The sequence below is a fragment of the Fusarium phalaenopsidis genome (genome assembly GCF_050370095.1).
Source record: "Fusarium phalaenopsidis strain FUZ10S chromosome Unknown contig_32302, whole genome shotgun sequence".
Taxonomy (NCBI): domain Eukaryota; kingdom Fungi; phylum Ascomycota; class Sordariomycetes; order Hypocreales; family Nectriaceae; genus Fusarium; species Fusarium phalaenopsidis.
The window spans coordinates 4944180-4967323 of NW_028145405.1; the positions used below are offsets into that span (position 1 = coordinate 4944180).

The 23144-nt window shown below is 54.7% G+C and overlaps 6 protein-coding genes and 1 non-coding gene across 7 annotated transcripts; 2 read left to right on the forward strand and 5 right to left on the reverse strand.

The window, feature by feature from the left end:
* Positions 1–1401: 1401 nt before the first annotated feature.
* On the forward strand, positions 1402–3696 carry LRP88_08880 (uncharacterized protein; the record flags this gene model as incomplete). Its single annotated transcript, XM_083245378.1, has 2 exons — positions 1402–2198; positions 2478–3696. 2 exons carry the CDS (start codon positions 1402–1404, stop codon positions 3694–3696), a joined length of 2016 nt encoding a protein of 671 aa, XP_083099872.1.
* A 716-nt stretch (positions 3697–4412) lies between these two features.
* On the forward strand, positions 4413–6870 carry LRP88_08881 (uncharacterized protein; the record flags this gene model as incomplete). The annotated part of the gene is made up of 4 exons (XM_083245379.1): positions 4413–4981; positions 5035–6138; positions 6195–6216; positions 6268–6870. The coding sequence occupies 4 exons, from the start codon at positions 4413–4415 to the stop codon at positions 6868–6870; spliced, it is 2298 nt and encodes a 765-aa protein (XP_083099873.1).
* A 1234-nt stretch (positions 6871–8104) lies between these two features.
* Positions 8105–10274, reverse strand: LRP88_08882 (putative lipid phosphatase CDC1; the record flags this gene model as incomplete). Its single annotated transcript, XM_083245380.1, has 2 exons — positions 8105–9874; positions 9957–10274. The coding sequence occupies 2 exons, from the start codon at positions 10272–10274 to the stop codon at positions 8105–8107; spliced, it is 2088 nt and encodes a 695-aa protein (XP_083099874.1).
* Positions 10275–11162: 888 nt separating this feature from the next.
* On the reverse strand, positions 11163–16222 carry LRP88_08883 (uncharacterized protein; the record flags this gene model as incomplete). The annotated part of the gene is made up of 3 exons (XM_083245381.1): positions 11163–12645; positions 12695–14114; positions 14164–16222. 3 exons carry the CDS (start codon positions 16220–16222, stop codon positions 11163–11165), a joined length of 4962 nt encoding a protein of 1653 aa, XP_083099875.1.
* Positions 16223–17806: 1584 nt separating this feature from the next.
* On the reverse strand, positions 17807–18453 carry LRP88_08884 (uncharacterized protein; the record flags this gene model as incomplete). The annotated part of the gene is made up of 3 exons (XM_083245382.1): positions 17807–18046; positions 18096–18221; positions 18277–18453. The coding sequence occupies 3 exons, from the start codon at positions 18451–18453 to the stop codon at positions 17807–17809; spliced, it is 543 nt and encodes a 180-aa protein (XP_083099876.1).
* A 1417-nt stretch (positions 18454–19870) lies between these two features.
* On the reverse strand, positions 19871–19970 carry LRP88_08885. The gene has a single exon. It is a non-coding gene; the product is annotated as a tRNA-Ile (tRNA).
* Positions 19971–20360: 390 nt separating this feature from the next.
* On the reverse strand, positions 20361–21952 carry LRP88_08886 (uncharacterized protein; the record flags this gene model as incomplete). The annotated part of the gene is made up of 3 exons (XM_083245383.1): positions 20361–21118; positions 21177–21290; positions 21841–21952. 3 exons carry the CDS (start codon positions 21950–21952, stop codon positions 20361–20363), a joined length of 984 nt encoding a protein of 327 aa, XP_083099877.1.
* Positions 21953–23144: the final 1192 nt, after the last annotated feature.

The window sequence follows — 23144 nt, forward strand, 5'->3', positions numbered from 1 at the left end:
CAGCTTGAACACTTCAACTATGATTCCTTTCATGCACAAACTCGGCACTATTCACTTCTTCCTTCGTGCGGCACAAGGATCAATCCTTCTTGCACCAATGCGCCCTTTCGGACATGGCTGACGAGGACAGTATGAATTTGGTCTTATGAACCTTTGCAGAGTCCTCTCGTCTCAGGTCATGGTGTTTGCTGCAGGAGACCGAGTCCTTGCAACATGGTTCGACCGAGTAGCATGGATCGACTGCCGAGTCCTCGCTCTGGCCATCAGTGCACGCGGGAGAGCATCGTTCCCACACTCCACCCAACCAAGGCCAGCGACAGGGCCGTCGGTAGATAACCGTCGCCTGGACCAACCCGCTCGAAGCGACGGGTCATATATCGAATTGGTCCTTTGGGTAGCGCAAAGGGCAAGGTTGGGAATTGAGTCACCCAGAACGGCTGGGGCCTGAACGTCAGCCTCAGGGCTCTCGCGGCTGCAGTGTTCCGGTGGTGATGGTGGTGATACAGCCTGGCAGGGCGCACCACGCGGCTGGCAGTTGGATCTTCCTCTTACGACCTCGGGATGCAGCCTGCCGTGTCTCATTACTTTGCTCCTCTTGCTGAAGCCGGCCAGAATACGCTACTGTCACGCTATAGACCGCCATAGCCTCGAGTCGTACCCGTACCCGGCGTCCAAGATTGCCTCCGGGTATCGACCCTACCCATGCTGGATCATCTATCTTTGGGCCTCGAACATGAACCAACGACGTGCTGAACGGCTGGGCTGGGTGTGGAGCTCGAAACGTCGCACAAAGAATACGAAGGTCTGAGTAGATGGGCCTGAATAGCATCAGCCACATGGACTCTGAGCCAATGGACGCACTACCAAGAACCCGGCATATGTGAGCATCAGTTTGCCTGCTTGCAGCTTGCGGTGGGCATTGCCTTGCACACTCCACCCAGCACAGCACAGCAGGACTGATCCCGGCGTGCATCTGGAATCTGGACCAACAACATGCCATGATGGGTCGCAAGCGGCATACAGTGGGCATCACGGCAACGGGGCAACAGAGGGTCGAGATACAGAGAGACTGCATGGTCGCACCGTATGCGTCACGAGGTATTTGGTTTGCCCTGTCCTACGCCAGATCATCATGGTGATTCAAATTGCTTGCAGACGCAGCTCACTTTGGTTTGGCTTCCGTATCCGGGCCCGCTGAACTCTGTCGCCGTCTGATCAAGCCTTCGAATCCGGCGACGCGGAACTGCATGGAAGACGGGCCTTGTCGTGCTACAAACTCACTTCAACCCCCTCCCTTTTTACTCTCGCTTGCCTTACTTCAGGGCCATGTGAAACCTTTTCTCGGCCTCTTGTTCGTTTCATCTTCTTCAGGCGTCTGCGCTGTGCGCCAGACCATCCATCATGTTGAACCGTCCGGGCTTCTTGATACGGCGACTTATAACCCCCCAACGGTCGCAGCAGCCCAGGGAGAGGGAGCGCGAGGGCAGAGGCAACGGCAACGACAATGGAAATGACGACAACGATTTTACCGATTCGTGTGAGGAACTGAGTTCCTGCTGCGCCAAGAAGTCGACGCAAAGAAAGACGAGGGCCACAAAGTCACGGCTGCCCATCCCCAAGAAGAAGCCTCCCGCGGCGGCGCCAATCACCATACAAAGGATACACAGCGTCCATCGCATCTCGCACCCAGTGCCTCCTCCCCCGGCTCACCGCAGTCAGTCCGTCTCGACAGTCTCCCTTCGCAGCTGTGAGGGGCAGCGAGCTGCTGCTCTTGACGCTCTCACGGGCAATGTTCCCGCAAATAGAAGGGCTGCATCCGGTCTTTGTCTGGCGGAGGCACAGCACGGCCGAGCCTACTCACATTCCTCACGGCATGGACCGTACGCGCAACCTCCTCGCTCTAGGAATGGGCGCCCCAGTCCTGCCAGTAGCGATGCCCACCTCTACAGAGATTCGCCGCGGGCCCCAACGACTGTTTCTTTGTCTGACCATAGCGCTGATCGCAACGAGGTTGGGCCAACCGACAGCCTGACCTCGAGCAGCAGATATGGTAGTCAAAGCTCGGGCGAGTCATCAGACACTGTCGACCGCCTGATCCGCGAGACGGATGAAGCCTTCATAGCTGTTGGCTCCGCACTTCGAGATGCACGACATGCCTCGCAAGGTTCTGCGCTGTTGCACACGCCCCCATCACCACCGTCACCACCATCACCACCTGGACTTCCTGCGCTTCACAAACACTCAAAGTCGATGCCTCTACCGACGGGTTTCCCAAGGCATCCTCGATGGAGGGAGGAATCATCGTCGTCCGCGTCCCCACGGTCATCACCAGACAGACGGGCCTCGGTGAAGAAACCTCAAAGAAAGAAGAATCATCACCAACAAGGTGGACATCGTTTCTCAAAATCACCAATCCGAGCGCCACGATGGACCCTGTCGGAGAATGTGACAGACATTCTAACGGGTCAGCGTTTCAGGCGGATTGAGGCCGATGAGATGTTAACACCCGATCGCATTGAGGCGCTAAGAAGGAAGAGGGAAGAAGCGCAACAATTGGACGAAGAACGCCTGAAACATCGATACTCGAGCGACTCGGTCCGCAGTATGGCATCAGATAACTCCGAGACAGACGTCGAACCATTCCATCTCGACGAACTGGCATCTCGGATTGGAGCGAGCGCTGTGGGGAACTCTGCGGCCTCTGCTCGGACAGCATCTCCCTCGCTGACCCCTGATTTGGATCGTGGAAACCAAAACTTTTCGAAACAAGAGGGGGCGATGAGGGATGATGAGTCTATTAAGAGCGTCAAGGATAAAACAGAAGCTGTGGAAGCCACAGCCACACCTCAACTACCACCAAAGAACCCTGCACGATTCGGAGTAGAGCCTCTACGAAAGCTCCCATCAATACCTGAAGTCATGGTAACGACGCCTGATAACACACAGCTGGAGCCGTCAACGAGCCGACAAAGCCTTGACAAGACGGACCTCAAGGCAGAAGAGAATGACGAGTTCTTTTACCTCAAGAGCACGCCATTCACACTCACAAAGCCTTCATTCCGTCATGGTCCCATCACATTTGCAAAGTCCGAGATGGTCAAGGGGATCAAGACAATGGACGACACGCTAGACTGGACAGCGTTCCAGATGGCGATTCTAGGAGGAGCTGGAGACTTACTGCAGGACATGTCCAACGAAGAAGACATGAAGCAGGTCGAAGAGATCACGTCGTGGTTCGAATCGTTCGGGTTCGAGACGTACGGAACGCTGGTGCCCGAGGACGTGCCGTCGATGCGGTCTTCGTCCCGCAGCACGGTATCGTCAACGCCGTCAACCATCGACACGGACATTGACCTGCCGATCCCGGTGGGTGCTGAGTTTCCTTCCGGGTTCTGGAACGCCCCGGCCCCCAGCGACGCCCTAGACATGGACAAGAAGGCTAAGTTCTTTAACAGCACAGGGCTAAAGCGATGGGTGGGCGAAGGTCGCCCCAAGCGCCCTTCGTCGCACAGCTCGGTGGAAAGCTTACCACCGAGCCCGATGATGCCGCTCGTAGTTCATATGGCCGATGGCGAAGACGATACTACTACCACGGAGACGGTACCGATGGGATATAATCTGGGACACGACCTGGGCGACTTTTTGCGGTGGGAGGTGGAATATGTGTGTGCTTCTGGGTTTAGCACGTCACCTTGAGGGTTTGACTTGCGTCCATTCTTTTGGTTTTTGTTACTTATTATTGATACCTTTGTCTTTTTGTTTGTTGGAGGAGGGTTGACGTCTGCATGAGATGAATCTACGGAGACCTGACGCATAGGAGGCGCTTGAAAGCATTTGCAGCAAGGAAGGAAGAGGAGGAAGGGACATGAGACCTTATGGCCAGACATGTTGATACGATATATAATGCAGATAGACGAATGAAAAGAAGACGATGTTTATTGATGAGCCCCAAGACGCTTCGCTTCGGGTGCAGGTAAGCAGGCCAAGGCTTCAAGTCAAGTCAGGCTCGGTTAACATCCATTAATAACCTTATCTATTAAGATCTAAGCCCCGCCACTACTGCAAGGTACGGACGGACAAGAGGGGCTTTTCCCTGACAGCGAGGCTCATTCAGCCCGTAGTTAATTTCAAAGGAACAAAAACAGCTGTGATGACTGTCAACTGTTTGCCAGTCTTCAAAGACTCGGCTGAGTTGCCCTTCTCTTAGCTCCTTTCTCATTCCTTTTCACTCGTTATTCTCTCTTTCTTTCTTTACTGGCTGTCGCTTTCTTGTTCTCGATTGTCTCTCCTACCTTTGTCTTTCAACCCCCCCGGTCTTTCCCTCTCAACTTCTCTCAACATCGGGGGCGCTTTCCTGCCTGTTGCGCGCAAGCAACGACAACCTTCTTTTTGATAGAATTTGTGCTGGCACAATGTACGCCGGACGTCACTCCTCTTCCTCTTCATTTGAATCTCTATATCGTCCGTCCCGGACAGACAAGTACATCCGACTGGACAAGACAAGTCTTCATGGCATATCCTCTTCAAGAGCAGCCGGGTTGGAGCAGAAGCAGTCGGATGACTTCAAGCCGGGCAAGCGCCCCAAAGGCCTAGGCGAGAACAAGATAGCCATCCTACTCTGGGTGCTCTTTGCCGCGGCTACATCAGCCAGCTGGATCCTCCAGTACACCCTCCAACCGTCGGACGAGGCCACCGAGTATGGCTTCAAGACGATGGCCAGCGACACGTGCAAGCGTCTCAAGTCACGTACCAACACCACGGCCTTGTACCTGCTCGTTCCCAACATGGCCACCGCCGCGATGGCCACCATCGTCGCCTACTTCCGGGCCGGCCTCCTGGCACCGAGTCCTAGCGCATACCAGGAGTCGAAGGGGAGGCTCTATTTGGGCGTCGAGTCAGGCAGGGGATTCCTCCATGCTAGTTGGCCTCGTAAGGTCATGTACGTGGTGCTGCTGCTCGCATCACTGCCGCTGTACTACTTGTAGGTTTGCTGCTACCGTTAGTGTTGAGTCAGTATAGCTAATGATCCATCAGGTCCAACAGTCTCGTCTCGACAAAGTACTCTGCGTACAATGCCTACGAGGTCCTCGTGTCCAACACCTTTTTCGAAGGCAGGCCCTTCGACCTGGCCGGCATCAATATGACTCGCTACGACTCCCTCAAGGAGACGCCGACTATGCCGTCGTCTGACCTGCAGTGGCCGGCCGAGTACGGAGCTTCCGACGCCCTCAACAGCTCGCTTGCGCGCCTGCAACGGGAGCCGACGCTCTGGAAGAACCTCTCTCGCGCCGACTGCGTCAAGCAGTTCAACGAAGCCGTCTACACCCGGTACCGTACGCTTGTACTGGTGACCGACTATGACAGCGATAGCAACAGCTCCAATTCGGCCCTGGCTGCCACGGTCCTCCCCGGCTACCGGCTCAAGTCGGTCTCGTCCTCGCTCATAGCCCTGTGTCCCGACACGTATCTGGAGGCGTACAACGGCACAATACACCCGCCTGAGACGCCGTTCCTGACTCTAGACAAGGTGGTTGCGGCTCCGGAGAACGTGACGTTCCTGTCTCCCACACAGGCCCGCGAGTGGGCGACTAACGGATCACTCTCGGCCGACGTCTCGCCAACCCGGACCCTAGAGCGACGACCGCCGCCGCTCGTGCGTCCGACCGACACATTCAACCCAATTCCGGGCCGAGACCTGTGCTACCATTACTGGTCCGACGACGACCGGTGGATGCCGGACACCCTCACCTACCGCGTGCCGCAATGCTCCCTGCAGTACTGCCTCGCCGAGCCCGTCGAGACGCCGCGCATGTGCCAGGTGGTGTATAGCCCGCGCGTCCTCTTCGCGCTATCCGTGGTCCTCATCTTCCTACTCACCATCATCTCCATCGCCCTGAGGCTACGGTGCGCGCAGGAGGGGCTCTACAGCAGGGAGGATGCAAGCGAGTACTATCGCCACGCCATGTGCCGTCCGCGCTGGTCGGAGGAATTCTACGGAAAGTATGGCGGTGGCTCGAGGATATTCCGCCATCGCCGCATGCCATGGCACCTCTTTGTCTTCAGTTTAGTCGTGTTCACTTACGTCTTCGTTCTCTGGGGTGTTGGGGGGGAAGGCGGATATTATCCCTCTGGTCCTGAGTAAGTATAATTATAGAAAAACAAACGAAACAGCGCTAACAAGATGATTACAAAAGAGATGAGACGTGGTTATTCAAGGTCAGTTTCAGCTCGTGTGGTCCTCTACACTCTGTACTAACCAGAGTATAGGCCCTCGCCCTGAACAAGGCTCTTCACATTGTCTTTGAAGTGCAGCTTTACTTCCAAGATGCCGACGTCCGCAAGCGCTTCTTTCGGGTCACACCGGACGTGGACTATCATGATCCGGGGAAGAAAAACTGGGGGCAGGAGATGCTGAGGAAGACGCGCGTGTTCTTCGAGAGCAGCGAGACGTACCTCAAGACGTCCCTGGCTGTGCGGTCGTTCCTGATACACACGGCATACGAGCTGATCTTCATAACGCAGCTGATGGGCGCGGCGTCGCTGGAGAAGGAGGCCGGCATGCTCGAGGGGTCCAAGCCCCTGGCCTTCGCCACGCTCGGCGTGCCGGGCTTCAACGAGCGCTCCGTCTGGCTCGTTTACGGCTTCGTCTTCTTCAACTGGCTCGTCTTTGTCGGACTCCCGTCGACTCTGCTGGACGTCATCTTCTATGCCACCGCCGGCCGCCCCGACGACGAGAAGGAGCATGTCATGTCCATGTCTTTCCTGGTACTCGGCTTGGTCTTGCCAATGTTCACAGCCACTTACTGGCATCCGAGCTATGGGTGGGCACATCCGTTTAAGTATTGTCGTCGTTCGAAGCGTTATCCCTAAGTTGGGTTGGACTGCGTTGATACTTAAGGGCCGTGTGCATCTGAGCTAAGTTCGGAATCCGGGAATCAAGGGTCTAAGGAGCCCTAGGGGTGCCAGGCTGGTACTGGCATAAAGCCGTGGAGTGTGCAAGGAGGAACTGTTGCCAATCGAGATGTGGCCATTTACAGATGAGAGGTTACGACACTGGATATGGATAACGATCTGTAATGTAGATAGACGAATGAAAAGAAGACGACGTTTGATGATGAGGTTGTTTCGAGACATGTCATGATGAACTTCAGTGATGTTTGGTACTAGGGTACGTACTTCAAACTGTGGGGAAGACGAGGCCCCACTTCTTGTTTATCGATCTCAGCTTCACAACAACCTTGCATCCATCCCATCCCATCTTACACTCACTCACTCACTCACATCCATCTCATCAGTATCGGCAACTTGAAACAAACAAAAAAACAACCACTATTCTATTTTAACATCAAACCATAAAAGAAGATTCAACCTGTGTGGCCCATCTAAAACACACCTTTCATCACAAACTCTATCCCAAACAAGATCCCTTTGTTTCTATTCCCAGACAAAGATGCTCCGCCGCCCAGCCACAACACTCACCATCACATCCGAAGACGTAGCCGCCTACGAGGACCGGCGCGCAAGAGAAGCCCTCGTCGCGGCGCAGCAGGCTCGAAGGGCTGCCGCGGTGGCTGCCGCTCAAGCTCAGGCACAGCAACAGCAGCAGGAAGCGGATATGGAGGGTGTGGATCGGGTTTTGCAAGAGAGGGAGAGGGAGGGCGAGATTAGGAGGGCGAGGGATGAGAGGATTGGTGTTGGAAGGAGGAGATGATATTCTGGAAAGATGGATTGTTGCCTTGAAGATGGCGAAAGGTATGGACTCAAATTGTTCTTTCGATACACTACTTTCTTTCACTCTTGTTGACACATTTCAGGAGTAGCAACACCATCTGATGAACCAAGGTCATGACTTTTTAATTATTCTCTATTGATTAAATGTACATATAAAAAAAGCAGCTCGGCGTGAGCGACATGTCGGCCGTCAAAAACAACAGCTCTACCCAACCAACCAACCTCTTCCTTTCCACCTCTTTTTTTGCTTTCTCCCCAGTACGAGAAATGTCTGCGATTACTTACATACAAAGACGAGGACAAAGAATACGCCCTTTTTCCAATGCAGCCCAGCAAAAAACATAATACACGTGCGAATGCAATGCATGACCGCTTAGTTGAGATAAACCCAGAACAACACTGCCATCCATGCCACACGCCATGTCGTCGTCCACAGCTCGCGTCCAACCACGCTAAGAGCCTTTCTACCACCAACACGCTTCTCCTGGGTCCCCGTGTCAAAGAGACTGGTGTCAAGATGGATCCGCGGCCCGCCGTCGGCTCCCCATCCCCAACGCTTGGCGTTCCGGCCTCCGCCCGCTCCGCGCCGCGCTTGCCACCGGGGCGAGGCTGAAGGCGCGGGAGACTTGCTCCGGGCGTTGCGTGGTGCTGCGGCAGAGAGCCGCGAGGGGAGATGGTGCGCCGACGTGCCTGACGACGATGTTGTGCGCGAAGGAAAGGCCTCAGGGGGATCCATCTTGTCCTTATACAGAGGGAGGACGGTTGAGGCGGATTGCTTCTCAGGCTCAAGGGCGAAAGGTGTGAGTGAGAGGGCGGGAACGAGGAATGCCCGAACGGTTAGGAGGACGAGGGTGACGATGAGAAAGACGATGTATTCCATGTAGGTATGGAACTGGTTGGGCAAAAGACACAGGTGCGTCTGAATCGTCTGCTCTGGCGCTCCTGGGAGAGGCTTGCCCTTAGCATCAACCGGGTTATACAAGCTGACCATGAGGAAACCCGGCGTGGGCACACCCATGGCCATGCTCATACTCTTGACCGTGATTTCGCGAACGTTCTCCTTCGCACCCGAGTGCACCACCTCGCAATAGTCGTGGTCGTCTCCAGAAAAGACGTGCTTGACGTTGCCAATGCTCTTCACCAACTTGACCGAATCAGCCTCGTTGAGCACATTCTGGTACTGGTATCCTCCCACGACGCTGATAGCGTTCGGTTCGTCAGGGATAACCGGCCCCTTTTGCCCCTTGGGAGGCTTCGCTGGCGGCCAATGCTCGCGCTTCGGCCCGCAAGGGGTGCCGGGCGCACGATACAATGGGACGTGAGTAAGAAGAATCGTAGGAAAGTCGGGCCCTTGAGAGGCCGCCTCAGCATCAGCAGCACGACCCCAGGTAGGATTCGACTTGTCCAGCTCCTCAACATCATGCGGGTAATGCAGTCCTCCCTGAAGATCATGCCAATGGCGCAACTCCTCTTCCACAGCCTTCCGCTTCGTGACCTTGACACCCTCCAGAAATTCGTTTACGGGCCCGTAAATCGGCCTCAGATCGTGTTGGTTTTTGTACTCGGAGGTGTCTGCGCTCAGAGAAACCGAATCGACCGACACGATAGTGTGGTTTCCGATAACATCCACGCGATTCACATCGCCAAAGAATGCGCTGAAGCGATCCCGCACTGGAACCTGAACCTGAGCACCAAAACCCAAGTCATGATTACCTGGAAGACTGGCCACAAGCTTTCGCCCGCGCTGCCAGGATCCAGGAACCTCGCCGCCCTTGTTCCAGCTGTCGAGGAAAATATCCCCGAATCGCTCATACTCTTGCAGCCAAAAGTCGTCTCCGTATTTGTTGTGCCATGTCTGGACCCATTTCTTCTCATCCTTGGAACGTCCCCGTCCCCATTTCGGATCGACAAAGTTGCCCTTGCTCGTCTTCCACTCGCGGCCGCCGTCGAATAGATCGCCGAGGAAGAATACGCTGTCCGGGTGCAGCCGATGCTGCATCGCGCCATAGCCGCGCTTGAGATAGTTATCGGTTATGAGCACCGTCAGGGGGTTTAGAGGCCATGGTCGGCCGGGGTAGGAATGCGGATCGATAAGTTGAGGATCTGCAACGAAGACGAGGTGGTGAGGTTTCGCATCTTTCGGCTGCAGCGCTGTTAGTCGACCTTTCCTTGAGCTCGAATCGCACATTTCTCGTCGCGGATGGCTTCCTTCGGTGTAAACATACCCATTTCTCCCAATGATCCCAATCGCAGTTGGCCACCTTCCCATCAAACACCCACCTCTCCCCATACAACAGCACAAAGACCCAAAACACGACCAGCACATGCGGGAAGCTCAGCAGCCGGCGAGACGTGAGGTTGCGACGCACCTGGTGCGCTACCCTCCTGCCCGCCGCGATGGCCATCCTCCGCCACGGACCGACAGCCCACCGGCCTACCTGGTGGCCTATCTGCTTTGCGTTGAGCCAGAGTACCTCGGCTACCGACAGGTCGTTGAAGTTGATCTTGGCGTTGGGGCGATACTGGTAGTGGCGACCCGACATGATGGCGCCATGCCCTTGCGCTGGCAGAGCGGATCCTCCTCAAGCTCGTGCCTGTATTCGTGTTCAAGTCCGTACGTATCTTTTGTGTTCAAACGTCGTGGTTCGTAGAATGTCGTGGGTTATCGTCTCGGCCCAGTGGATTGATCGACGATCCGGGGAACAAGAGCCCCTTGAAGCAACAGCGCAGCAGTATTCTCGTCAAAGAGTATCTCGTCTCGCGGTTTTCGCACACAATTCGAAAATCGTCGTAGTCGTCGCAAATCTGGCGCGTATTGTGATTCGAAATCGTGTTTTGTAAAAGAATGTCAAAAGGAAAAGTTTGTTTTCAAAGACAGTTTTTGTCGCCTGTTGTCAAGTTGGAAGCAAGGAAGGAAGCTCCTCAGTCGCAGCAGCCACTCAAAGCTGGCGGGCCACGACGGTCAAAAGTGGATTGCTTGTTCCTTCCTTGAGCTCTGCTGCGCCGCGTGACGAGCCCTGATTGGCCAAACTTTGTCTCCGGCCGCGGCTGCGAATTTCCGGGGCATGGCGCGCCTCTCGGGGGGCTTGATTAGCGCTACAACCCCGCTATCCAGGGGTGCCTAGCGCTCGAAACTGCACGTCTTCAGGGGCACAGGCGATGGGACAGGAACTCGGCCGATGATCTCAAGAACCAGAGAGACCGCTCATGTTCGTATTCATACGCATACGAGAATGCAATTAAATCCAAGCCAAAACTTTATAGCCCTTTTTCCCAATGCCAGTCATCTGCTATGATGCTACAAAATGCTCATGCATATGATGCCTCAAGTCCCAAACTCCGTCCAAATGCCATCCAAACATGAGGCATGGAAGCCAATGTATATGCGAATGCACATAAAGAAATCAAAAATCAAAACAATCCTGGTCAGACTACCTTCGACGATAGTCGTCATCATAGTCATCACCCTCATCACTATAGTCATCTTCTTCCGGCGGAGGAGGAGGCTCCTTCTTCTCCTTCTTCCGGAAACTCAACAGCCTCTTGAAACCGCTTGGCTGTGCTGGCGCCGGCGCCGGCTCCGCTTCTGGCTCCGGCTCTGGCTCTGCGGCTTGTCCTCCTTCATCATCATCATCGGCGTTATAATCGTAAAATAGCTTCGGCACCAGCAGTCGGTACGTCTTGGTGATGCCCGCCGGATCCTTGGGGTTGATCTCGACATTCAGGCAAATGTCCAAGCCGCCCTCCAGGTCAACGGCATACTTATCTGCCTCCTTCATCTGCTTTGTGGATAGGCCTGTTGGCGTCCTGTAGAAAGGACGGGTTGGAGGCAAGGTGCTCACATCGTTGCGAGAGTGCGACATTGCCCTCGATCCAATGGTCTGCGTGCGGCGAGGCTGAGCCATGAAGTACGAGTCGTCACCGTCCGAATACTCGTCGTAGGCCGCTCCACCTCGGATACCTGAAGGACGCGCTCGTTGAGGAGACTCATCCCAATACTGCTCGTCGTCGTCGTATCTATCATCGTCTCCCCAAGTACCGTTGATACCGCCATCATCAGCAGCGCGACGCTGACTAGGCCTTCGACCAAAACTAAAGAAGCCTGCCTTCTTGGGTTCGGCTGGACCACCACCAACAGACATAGACCTCGTGAGCTTGGCCTTGGGAGGTCGCTCTGAGTTGGTTGAGTTGCGGCGTGAGAGACTGCGGAACAGGCCACCGCCACCTCCTCGCGTAACTGGAGGCCGGGATCCGCGGACGGAATCTCTTGACACCTCCGGTGGTGTATCCGTCGACTTGCTCCTGGACAAGGACAGTCTCCGGAACAGACCGCCTCCTTGGGGCTTGGCTGGTGGGGGGCTCGGGGTTCTCTCAGGCGACAGAGGCGGTGTCGGGGGTGGTGTGCTTCCTGGTGCCCATTCACGAATTGAACACCAGTTTCGGTGGGGGAGGAGATGCTTGTTGTTTCTCGGCTTTCCATCCACTCCTTGTTGGAAGATGGGAATCATATCCTCATCGGTCTGCTTGTCGAAGTGGTGCACCTTGTTCCTCTTGTTCAGCACATCGGCCAGCATGTCAGGCGGTGGTGTGTTGGCAATGGCCGAGGAGATGATGTTGGGCATGTATCGAGGGTCCTTGTGCTTGGCAAGTCCCAGCTTGGGGTTGGAGTAGAACTGTCCAACAGCTGCAAGATGGACGTCGCCGCTCAGAATGGTGACTCGGAGCGACTTGTCGATGGCGAGATCTTGCAAGTCTTCGATAACAACGCTTCGCTCCTGCTTGTGGTTCTTGGCGGTCCAGTGGTCGTTCAAGTCGTCCAGAACCTCGACTCCTCCGTCAATGTTGTTCAGAGCCTTTCCAAACATGCCAGTTCGTCCAAGGGCCTTGACAGGGTCCATAAGTCTTGAAGTCAAACTATCGTCACGTTAGTATTAGGTCTTCAGCGCAACCATGAGCCACTTACATGTTCTCTAGCCAAACCAATCTGGGGTACGCAATGGGAATGCCCAAGAGTACCAGCAGATGCTCCACCTGTCCACGTCGCACTTCGGCGTAGAGACGGTTCATGATCTTCTCCCATGTCTGGTCCGAGACAACGTCGTGTTCTGTCCTTTCCATACGGCAGTCCACAGCCAGCAGAGCCACTCTCGAGCCCACAGACATGAACAGACTGCGGCCGAGCTCGCCAATAAATGGACCGGGCTCAGAACCAAGGATCCAGCTCGGCTCAGAGCTCTCTGTCTCATCCATGATGGACTGGTGCTGGAACAGCATATAGTACTTGAAAGCAACAGCTCCCAGACCACTAAAGACGGGCGACTTCATGTCATGATGAGGATAGGAGCCATATCCATCGAAGATGTCATGGTCGTCGTACATGTTGACCATTGGGATCTGCGAGTTGGCAAGACCAAACAGTCCCTGGGAGAACCACATGCAGTAACGCTCCAGGTAGAACTTCTCCATCTCATCTTGCATCTCAGGCGTGAAGGCAGTAGTGTGCTTGTGAACTGGGTTCTTGATGCTGAGCCACTCCTTGAAGAGTTCACATTCGTCGGCGACACAATCGTTGTAGATCTGGTCACCACCGCCAATCATGAGATGGAAGGGCCGCGTCTGATGGTTATTCAACACGTCGCGCCACATAGGGTCAGGACCGCTCAGCTCATCAGGCTTCACACTGAGGCTGAAGCCGTTGCAGCTGTAGAACATCATGTTCATGGTCTCGCCCGCTGCAGGGACCCAGAAGCCCGTGGCAGGTCCACGGTTGATGCGGTAAGCGATACGCTGCTGCTTTTCGCGCAGCTCAACCTCAATGTTGAACCGCCAGAAGGTGTATCCCCGTTCGGCATGAAGTCGGAATCCTCTGACGTCCTTGTACTTTTGGACCTTCTCGCCATCGATACCCACACGCTTTCTCCGGCTGGCAAAAGATCCCGGAAGATCCTTTGCGCCATCAGGGGGCAGCACGTCAGGGGGGCTGCGGCTCTGCTCGAAGAGACCCTCATCAGTCTCGTCACGAGACAGATCCTTTGCTTCCTCGAGATGCTCCACGGGGCGCACGTAGAGGGTTTCTCCTCTACGGCCCACCTTGGGGTGACCAGCAATGGGATCGACGTATTCAGGGGACAGATCACCCTTGACACGATGAGGAGGAGGGGGTAGCAGTTCAATGTCCTGGACAAAGAGTCGAAGCGTAGGCGCAATCTCGTAGGAAGAGTCGGCATCCTCTGTGACAATCATGACACTGCCTCGCCACATCTCGCGTTCTGAGAGAGGGCCACCCCTCTGGGACCTGTTGGGGGTCTTTTCTCGTCGAATGCCGCAGTATCTCAAAAGGGGGCCACACTTGAGGAACAACGGGGGCTTGAATCGAGTAGGAGCTGAGACCGAGTCAGTATTATTCAGTAAGCAGGAAGTAAGTGAACTCACCATTCTCGTCATATTCGCCATCAAAGGCCTCAGCCTTTCGTGGCCGAGCAGCATAACCTTGACTTTTAGTCCGGTTATCCTGCTCCCACCAGGCCTTGTTCACATCTGGCTCAGAAACATGGGCGACATCCTTGATTTCCAGGAGCGGCCCAGTAAGACTGCCCACGGTGCCCTTCTTCCACTCATCGAGCCATTGAGGTGGCAGATACAGACCATCACCAGGTGCCATCTCCTCGCGAGGCTTGAAGATCATATTTGAGATCTTGTGAGAATGCGAATCATCGTCTGAGTAGTCGCTATCAGCCCTCTCATGTTTTCTGCGGGCAACCGCCTGGTTCTCGGCGTGAGCACTATCATCCACCTCCTTCTTGCTAACAGTCTTGCTACGAGTAGGTGGCGGAGCGTACTCCTCGTCGGAAGCGTACTCGGCCCTTGGGATGGGTTCGGTAACACGTCTCCTGATGCGCTGGTCGTCGCCGGGCATGGGAATATGGTGGCGGTCTGGTCTGACGTCCATAGAGGGCCTCCGTGCCTCGGGTGGGTTAGGAGGGAGGTCCTTATCCCGTCTATACCGGCTAGTGGGCTGTCGGGTCACTGGCACAATGTCTTCTGGTTCATAGTAGTCATCCTCGTCATCATGGGCTGGGGGTTGGTGCTTCGAGACGGGGGCTACTACGGGAGCAGCATGCGCTTCGGATGCCACCCTGCGATGGTAGCTATGATCTGCTGGAGGTTGCTTCTTTAGTTTGTTGCTGCCGCTTCGTGTCAAAGAGAATCCCCCACTTGAGGCAGGGGGTTGCGCCGCCTCTGGGAGAGCAACATGGTCTCGTGCAGCTCGTTCTCGGAAGCTGAGGTTGCGCTTAGGAATACCGGAATCCAATTTCGCGTGCCTAGGTGCTGGGTGAACTTCCTCTGGTTCCAGTAGTGCGCCGGAACTATAATGTTGCGCCTCCTCTGGCGGGTGTTGTGTAAGAGGGCCTCGATGACGACTCGAGCTCTCCTTCTGAACGGGAACTTCGGGAGGCGGCTCGCGGTACGTCTCTCTGGGTGCTTCCCTTGGGGCTTCTTGTGGAATTTCCCTAGAATAGTCTCTCGGGGCGTCGCGGGGGGTGTCTCTGGGCACTTCTCTGGATACCTCTCTGTGCGCCGGGCGTTGCGCCACGGCAATTGGAGCCGCAGCCGCTGAGGGACGCCTCTCACCGTAGGCTACAGATGGTTTTCGTTCATGGGTCCGTGGTTGCTGGCCGGCGGGCTGCTTTCCGGCCCTCAATGCCTGTCTTTCTCTGGCTCGTCGTTCGGCGGCTTCGACTCGGGCGCGTTTTTCCTCCTTGGTGATGCTGTCGAGCGTCAGCTCAAGCCTTTGGAGGGGCGATCGGTCGTCTGCGAGGTACTTTTTGTGACGTCCTGAGCTACCGCCGGTGGTTGCCCTCCTGGATATCTGGTCGTATGCGCTGGCGCTGGAGTCCCGCCTTGCGAGGTCTGCTTGCGCTCGGTCAGATTGCTGGTATTCTCGGGCCCTCTGAGAGGACTTTTGGTAATCGTCGTTGTCCATGTCGTCAGGCTGCAGGGACGCGCCGCCGTATGGTTGTGGCGGTGCCGGTGCGCCTGCTGCGGTGTAGGTATAAGGAAGACCTCCGTTGCCGTAGGGGTGCCGATAGCTCACAGGAGGACCGCGAGGAACCTCTGGGGCAGCTGGGAGGATTGGCGACAAGTCACCGTCTTCGTCTTCCTCGTCTTGTTGGCGGCTTGGGCGGCGAGGTCTTCTGCTATCGGAAGGCTCTCCAGGTCCTTGTCGGTAGGAAGGCGGTCTGGGTGCTAGTCCTTGAGGCGCAAAGCTTGCAGCAGAGGACGAGTCGTGTGGACTAAAGGTAGATTCGGAGGGAGCCTCGGTGTTCTGGGTCTGTATAGAAGCACGATTTGATCTGCGAACTGGGGGAACGTCGAAAGAAGATCTGCGGTCAGCATTATAGGTATAGTCGTCCGACTCAGACCTGCGGCGTGCGTGGCCGGCCTGGGCGACCTTTGGGCCGGGCAGTTGGCCCCAGTATGGCGTCGACATTGAGGCTGACTACTGGGTATCGAGGACAGGGCTAGCAGCTTGATTGGACGGCGCGTGAGAGACAAGAGGCAGAAAAAAAGATTGGATGGAGAGAAGATGGCGGCGTCGGCTCGCGCGTACGCACAGTCGGAGGCGGGTAACTAGGCTTGAGGCCTGGTTCTGGTCCCGTCTGGTTGTGGGAGCGAAGCTTGGTGGTTTAGGCGCTAGCTTGGACGGACGGATACTGGAGGCAGTCTAGAGATGGACTCCGTCGCGGATGGAGTTTGACTGGACAGCGGGGCGCGGCGTCTAGGGCTCATGCGAGCTGCCGGGCTAACTAGCCAATGCTTTGCAGGTTCTGGCGACGTTGGCGGAGGCGATGGACCCGACTGACCGAGGGAAGGAAAGAATTTTTCCTGGCGTCTCAGGATGATGAGTTGGGGAGAGAAAAGGACGAGGTTGACGAAGGAAGGGAAGAGGTCCATGTATCGAAGCTAGGCCGTTCCATGGGCCGACAGCTGGTTCACACCAACCAGGAACTGCCTGGGAACGGCCCAAGCCCAAGCTACAGGGGTCATTCTGCCGTCGAGGAGCACCTGTTCACACCCTGCAAGAGGCCCTGGTTCATCATGGACTTTTTTCCCAGCCTCGAGGTCATGGATTGCTCGGCTGTTGCAAACCCTCGGCGTTTCCTCCTACAAATGTATACACTTTACGTCGAGTACGTAGCATCAAAGAGAATAGCCAAGGAACCATGTGCACTAGCATGGGTCTCAAACTCGCCTGGCTAGAAGCAATTTTTCTTTTCCTTGGATTTCAGGCTGGGGATCGCTGGGCTGACCAGGCTGTGCTGAATCAAACAGGCTGGGGGTGGGGCGGCGTCACCATCTTCTAGCTACGCTCCGGGACCCAAAAATGCGGGTGGCTGGCACACGGAGCCACGGAACGGGCCCGGGTCCAATTCAGGCAAGACATGGGCACGACGGGAGGCGGGAGGGAGGCTGCAAGGAACGGATAGCGACTGCAACAATGTCACGGCGAATGGACTTGAGGGCAATTCATCCTCGATTGTACGGATACGGTGTAGCAGGGCAAATCTGGAAACAATGGGGATGCGACCTCATGCTGCATGCCTTCATGAACGACAGTTACAGCTGAGCCAATGTCTGACAGCTGATATTCCCGATCAAGTCCCCTAATGCATCCAGGCCGTTGGCGGGCGCGGACGGGATGGCCCGGCCAAACTCTGTCTTGACTGACACCCATCATTCACATATTCACACATTCACTCAAGATCCATTGCAACAATGACAACGTGTCAAGAAGCCAGGCGAGGACAGAACAAGGCAATTCTTCAATTACCGAATCTTGTCTGTCATTTAATTACTCCGTTGCACAAATTACAAAGGGTCGGGCTGACATCATGCCCAACCACCTCTATTGGAAAAGCCACTCAGCCATCACTGATGCTGTCACCCGTGGCCGCCAACGGCCTGATTGATTGATGGACCGAATTGACTAATTGACTCCTGCCGCAGGGCACAGCTCGTATTGCGCGCAGATAAACTTTCCTGTCAAGACGACGCCCATGTGCACCCTGTTCGCTCAAGCCTCGGGGTCGATGGCAGCGTACTGAGCCCTTGCGGTCTTGATGGCACCCTCTAGACGCTTCTTGTACTTGTCATCGCAGTTGTCAAGTCTGCTGTTCACCTCATCCAGGAACTTGGTAATCTCCTTCTGGTAGGGATGGATTAGCCTACCAATCGATGGGCTGAGCGGGAACTGCTTGATGCGATCGGCCTTGTCACCAAGCATTCTGATGATGACCGCCTGCGAGTATCTCGTCTGGAACGCGTTAGACTGGCCATTGGAAGGGGACTTGGGCGATAAGTACTGCGTTAATGGACCTGCAAGTTTCTTCCTGCTCCTGCTCATCAAACGCTTCGACATTGCCGTCGACATTCGCCTTGTTAATCTCGGAGAGGCCATCAACCAGACCAGCAAAATCCGAAAACAGGTCCTATTGCCCATGAGCAGTGCCTCTCGTTTGTTCACGAGATGCATGTTTAACGCACATGTACGCTAGAAGCGTCGTGTCCGAGGATCGCCATCCTGTCGATGGCAGTCCTGAGGTCATATGACCGCACTGCGACTTCGTCAAAGTCGTCGGATGTTTTCTCCGGAGACGGCGCAGCAGAGATGGTGGATGCCCTCAGGGCTGCAACGAGAAGAGCGAGCTTTGTGATGTACATTTTGTCGAATGAATCAAACTTGATGGTGTCGAGCTGAGTGAGTTGATCAAGTCTGAACGATACGACGTAGATATCGCCTTTTGTAACAAAGTTGGAGGTATTGAAGCTCGTATATCGATCCAACAACGTAAATTGTCCGAATCAGTGGATATGTCTCTTTTGCGTTTCCCGTGTCTTTGACCTTAGCCAAAGGGCCGAATTCCTCGATACTGCCATTCCGCACTCTGAAGCAAGTGGTTTTAGGATCCGCAGCGGGAGGGTCGTTGGTCTTATGATGCCCTTGTATCTACAAGGCTGTTCTTCTCGACATGAGGATAGTCAGGCAGTGAGCCAACCGTAATTCAGGTTAAACATATAGCTGAGTACATAGTACAGGCAATTCCCCAACGCTTCCAGCAGTTAATGCATGAGGTGTTGTAAACTTGTTGGTAGCCGCAACTTTGTGACTTGTGTAAACACCAACATCCATCATGCCTGGAACGGACAAGGACCTCCAGCAACACCCATGACAAATCTTGTAAAACAACTGCCGCAGAACCTCCACTCTCGATCGAGTTGAGTAATCTTCAAAGAAACACGGCGTCTATATCCGTGTACGCACTCGTCGATCAGGGTCCATCACTGCCACTGATGACGGACCAAATCGCCGCGTGTACTGCGGAAACTAACACCAACTTGACGGAACGGAAGCAAGAATGAGCTGAGCGGGGGATCCGAGACACGCGCCTCGGTGTGATGAATCTGCGACATCAAATCCACTGTAACTGAGAACTTCCCCCCCTCCACATCTGACTGAACCCCCACGATGCGAGAGTAGCATCAGCAGGCATGCAGCCGTCGAGGGACGATCCGCATCCCCTCCACGAAACACGGGATGAGTGAGGGGCCGTGGAATTGTCCCTTGTCTCCTCTCCTTGACTCGGGTCTCGTCAAAGGTTGCAAAAGTCGGAGCTGTTAAGTATGCCGAGCCACTACTGCGGGTTGTGGGCGTGTAGATGCCTCGCAAGTGTTGTTTGCCAAGTACATACACAATCGAGAGTTTGCTGGGCATTAAGATGAGAGCAGCCGGTGTCAATCTGCATCAGTCAGGTAGCCACCGCTCAACAACCTGCAGAAATGAGGGGAAGTCAAAGCAACCAACAGCTCGTACATGTCGTCGTCTTGACGCCGGTGTTAGTAATATCTTATCAGATCCTACTGATCTTCTCCACCCATGCAGGAATCACACCCAACGGCAGTTACGATTATCTCAATGGACGTGAGCTCCTGCCATATGCCGGTTGACAGCCACCTCAAAGCCACGCCACATGAAGTACCCCCCTCAGACTCCAAATATCATCACAACCTTCAAAGAGGTGCAAAAAAAATCACAAAAATGTAGAAAAGGCAAAAAGAAAGCTGATGGGCACTGGGAGATTGCTCCCGCCAGGGCTTGAACCTGAGACCTTCGCATCACCGATATTACAGTGTAAACTGAAGTATTAGTACGACGCTCTAACCAACTGAGCTACGGAAGCCGATCAGCTGTGGCGAACCTGGTGTTTCGCCGTTGTTTTTCCGCTTCCGGGAATGAGGTTATACAGGTGCGACTTCCGAACATGGAAGAACTTGACCCAAGGTTTTCCTGAGATGAGCATGGGCGTCAACCCCCATGCTCACCCGGTGTGCATTTCTTTAGATCTTCGTGGGTGGCCTCAACTGCCTAGCTCGCATGACCTCGTTCCAACCACGAAAAAATCTCCATGTTGATGCAGGTTGGGAAACATCGGCCCATCATTTTGATGCAATATCCGCTTAAAACCATTCTATTCATGATACCCAACCTCCATAAATCCACCGATTCTGATCTATCAATAAGAAAATAAACATGCAACCCCCCACGCTCAGTACCAGGACCCCACGTTCCATCAAGTTTTGGTCGGGTCTGGTTCTACTATGCTCGGCCGCGGGTAGACCCAGGACCGGGTGCCCTCCCATACTCGATGTCCAGAAGGGGTCAGGAAAACCCACAGACAGAGCAACACGAGCAACATGATGGCAATAGCTGCACCCCGAGGCATGCAGACTTGTTCCCTCAGACGGCGGATATACTCGGCAAGACTCACGAATACCCTTTTCTCGTCTGAGTCTAGCTGCAGTCCCTCGTAGTATACCACGTGGGCTTGCAATATCTTGCAGGACGTCGTGCCTGGTGTCCCGATGGATTTTGAGACGTCCTTGTCCCGAGTAATCTCTGGCGTGACCGAGATTTTGACACGAGCCCTCGACATCACCTGCTGGCTGTCTGGTCTCCGCCTCCGAAGTCGCTCTTGATGCCGCTGCGCCGCCGCCTTGGAAGATATGTAAGCCTCCTGGCAGAGATTTATTTGGCTCAAACTGAATGGCTCTCCTGGCTTGACCCAGTTGAACGAGAAGATCGCTGGCGCCATCCTTATGTGTACATTGATCCACCCCGCGTAAGCAATCACGTCGTGGAGGGCCTGGTGCAGCTCGCGAACGGGAGTCGGTTGATGACCTCGGAACTCTGCGGCGTAGGCATAAGCCGGTAGCAGGAGAGCAAAGGTTTGGGCGCAGAGTTCGTCAACCCTATTCCAAAAGCAAGGAGGGATCTGCGCTATAAGATACATCCTGTTCATGTGAGCTCGGAGCTTGGTACGCTTGAATCCTATGGCTGATGTCAGCTTGGTGTTCTCTGAATGTGGTGTCACTGTCACGCAACACACCTTCTGCATCCCTGAGCGCAGTATCAAACGAGTCCAGCAACTTCTCATGCTCCGAATCGGCGCCAAAAAGCAAACACGACAAAACATTGGTCTCGAGAACCTTGAAAATGACGGCTGTGAGAAGGCATGTCCGCTCCGCCTTGTCACTAAGTAACCTCCCCCACTTCCCAGCCCGTACATCAGGATGTGCAACAAGTTTGACGTATTCGAGAAACTCGTTCGAGTACTCTCTCAGCCAAGGAGACACTTTGGGTGCCTGGGCATTGTCCCTTGGACAAAATACCCTTTGGACGAGGGAGTAAACATTCTTTAAGAGTGTGTTGAAGTGGCTCTCATAGAATTCGTCTGGCAAGTCTTGACCAACGAGACTGAAATCGAGGGCAAGACGACTGGGAGAAAACGACCTGAACTCCTTCATCTCGGGGTGTACAATAATGACAGTCCAATGAATATCCTATTCCGAATTTGATTGCTCAGGTGCGATGTTTGTGGTGATAATTGGTGAAGCATACGACGGGTATAAGTGACAATTGGACAAAGGGGCTTAGGCAAAATGAGTGACAGAAGATGATTGCATTGGCGTCATGAGTTTATCGGAACGAGGAGGACCTGAAAGATGAAGATGTTGTTGATCTCTGAGGGAGAGCGGCGAGAAAGGTGAAACCGGAGCTTATCATCAAGAGCGAGCTGCTTCGGTTCTTGCTCTTGGGGGTTGTCTCCTTTGTCTTGGAGACATCCTTCTCAAAGGAAGTGTTGGTTCGAGTATCAGGCTCCATGGCGGCGGCGAGGTTGGACAAGTAGAATAAAGAAGCAGTTGTGGCAGCAATTCTAGGCAAGGGGATCAAAGAAGCTCGAGGTGGTGTGGTGAGTGCTGGTCTTCTTTGTCCATGGGCGTTGGCAGTCTATTATAAGTGCGCCATGTGCTTGCTACAGTACGTGGTATGGAGTCCAACTCCAGATGAAGTGAAGACCCGGCATGCCAATCCTGGTCAGCACGCTGATCGTGCAGGTCTCGGAAGATGGTCCCTGAGGGGCTCAATCAAAGACACAAAGGGCTGTGAGGGTGGGATGGAATGGAGTTTGAGACGCGTCGACATTCCAGAAAGGCATAGCCAGTGCCTGAGCCATGCATGAGAGCGTGGACGTGGATGATCATTGGGAGCACTCGCTGGTGCAAAATACGTAATGCGGCGGGTGCGCACCAGTTGTCACTCGATTCGCGGGACAATATGGGACAAGGGAGACCAATAGGCCAACATGGGAGTTCCGCCCTGTCTTGACCCGCGCCGGCTGTGAATGGTGCAGGTGCTGCTTGAGTGGGTGAATTCGAGGCTTAATTGCTGGCGTTGAGCTTGGGATCGACGCCCTTGACGCCTCATTCAAGGGAGAGTGACGCAGCGAATGTTGGTTGTCGACACAAGTTGGCACAAGTTGGTCAGAAGAGGGCAGCTGACTGGCTGCAGACGATTGTGTGAAACCGCCTTTGCCGTTTGTATCTCAGCCTACCTTTTTCCTTTTGTCCTTTTGTCCTCTTGTCCCCACGCCGACATGGACGGGCGTGATACTGTCTGTTGTGCCGCCGGCATCTCCGGCTATGGGGGGGTAAGAAATGTCTAGATTCCGGTATGCATGCGAAATGGTGCGAGGCACGAACGACCGGAACAAAAGAGCGCGGGTTGAGCCGTTTTGAGGTGGAGGCGAGGATGGGGGTCACCACGTTGGATGACTTGAAAGCCATGACAGCGCATGAGGCACAAGAAGCGCGTGAAACACGAAATGGTCGCAGCAACTGGTAACCGTGAGCGCTTCTCCGTGACATGGGCTCACTCTTACGAGCGGCACATGCCTTGATGCTGCTGCGAATCCTCGTGACAGGGAATCCTGCTGCATCTTGTAGTCGAGTTACATCAAGCGTCTGAGGCCCCAAGACTAGCCTAGTAGTTGGCAGTGAGCCAACCTTGGTGTTGG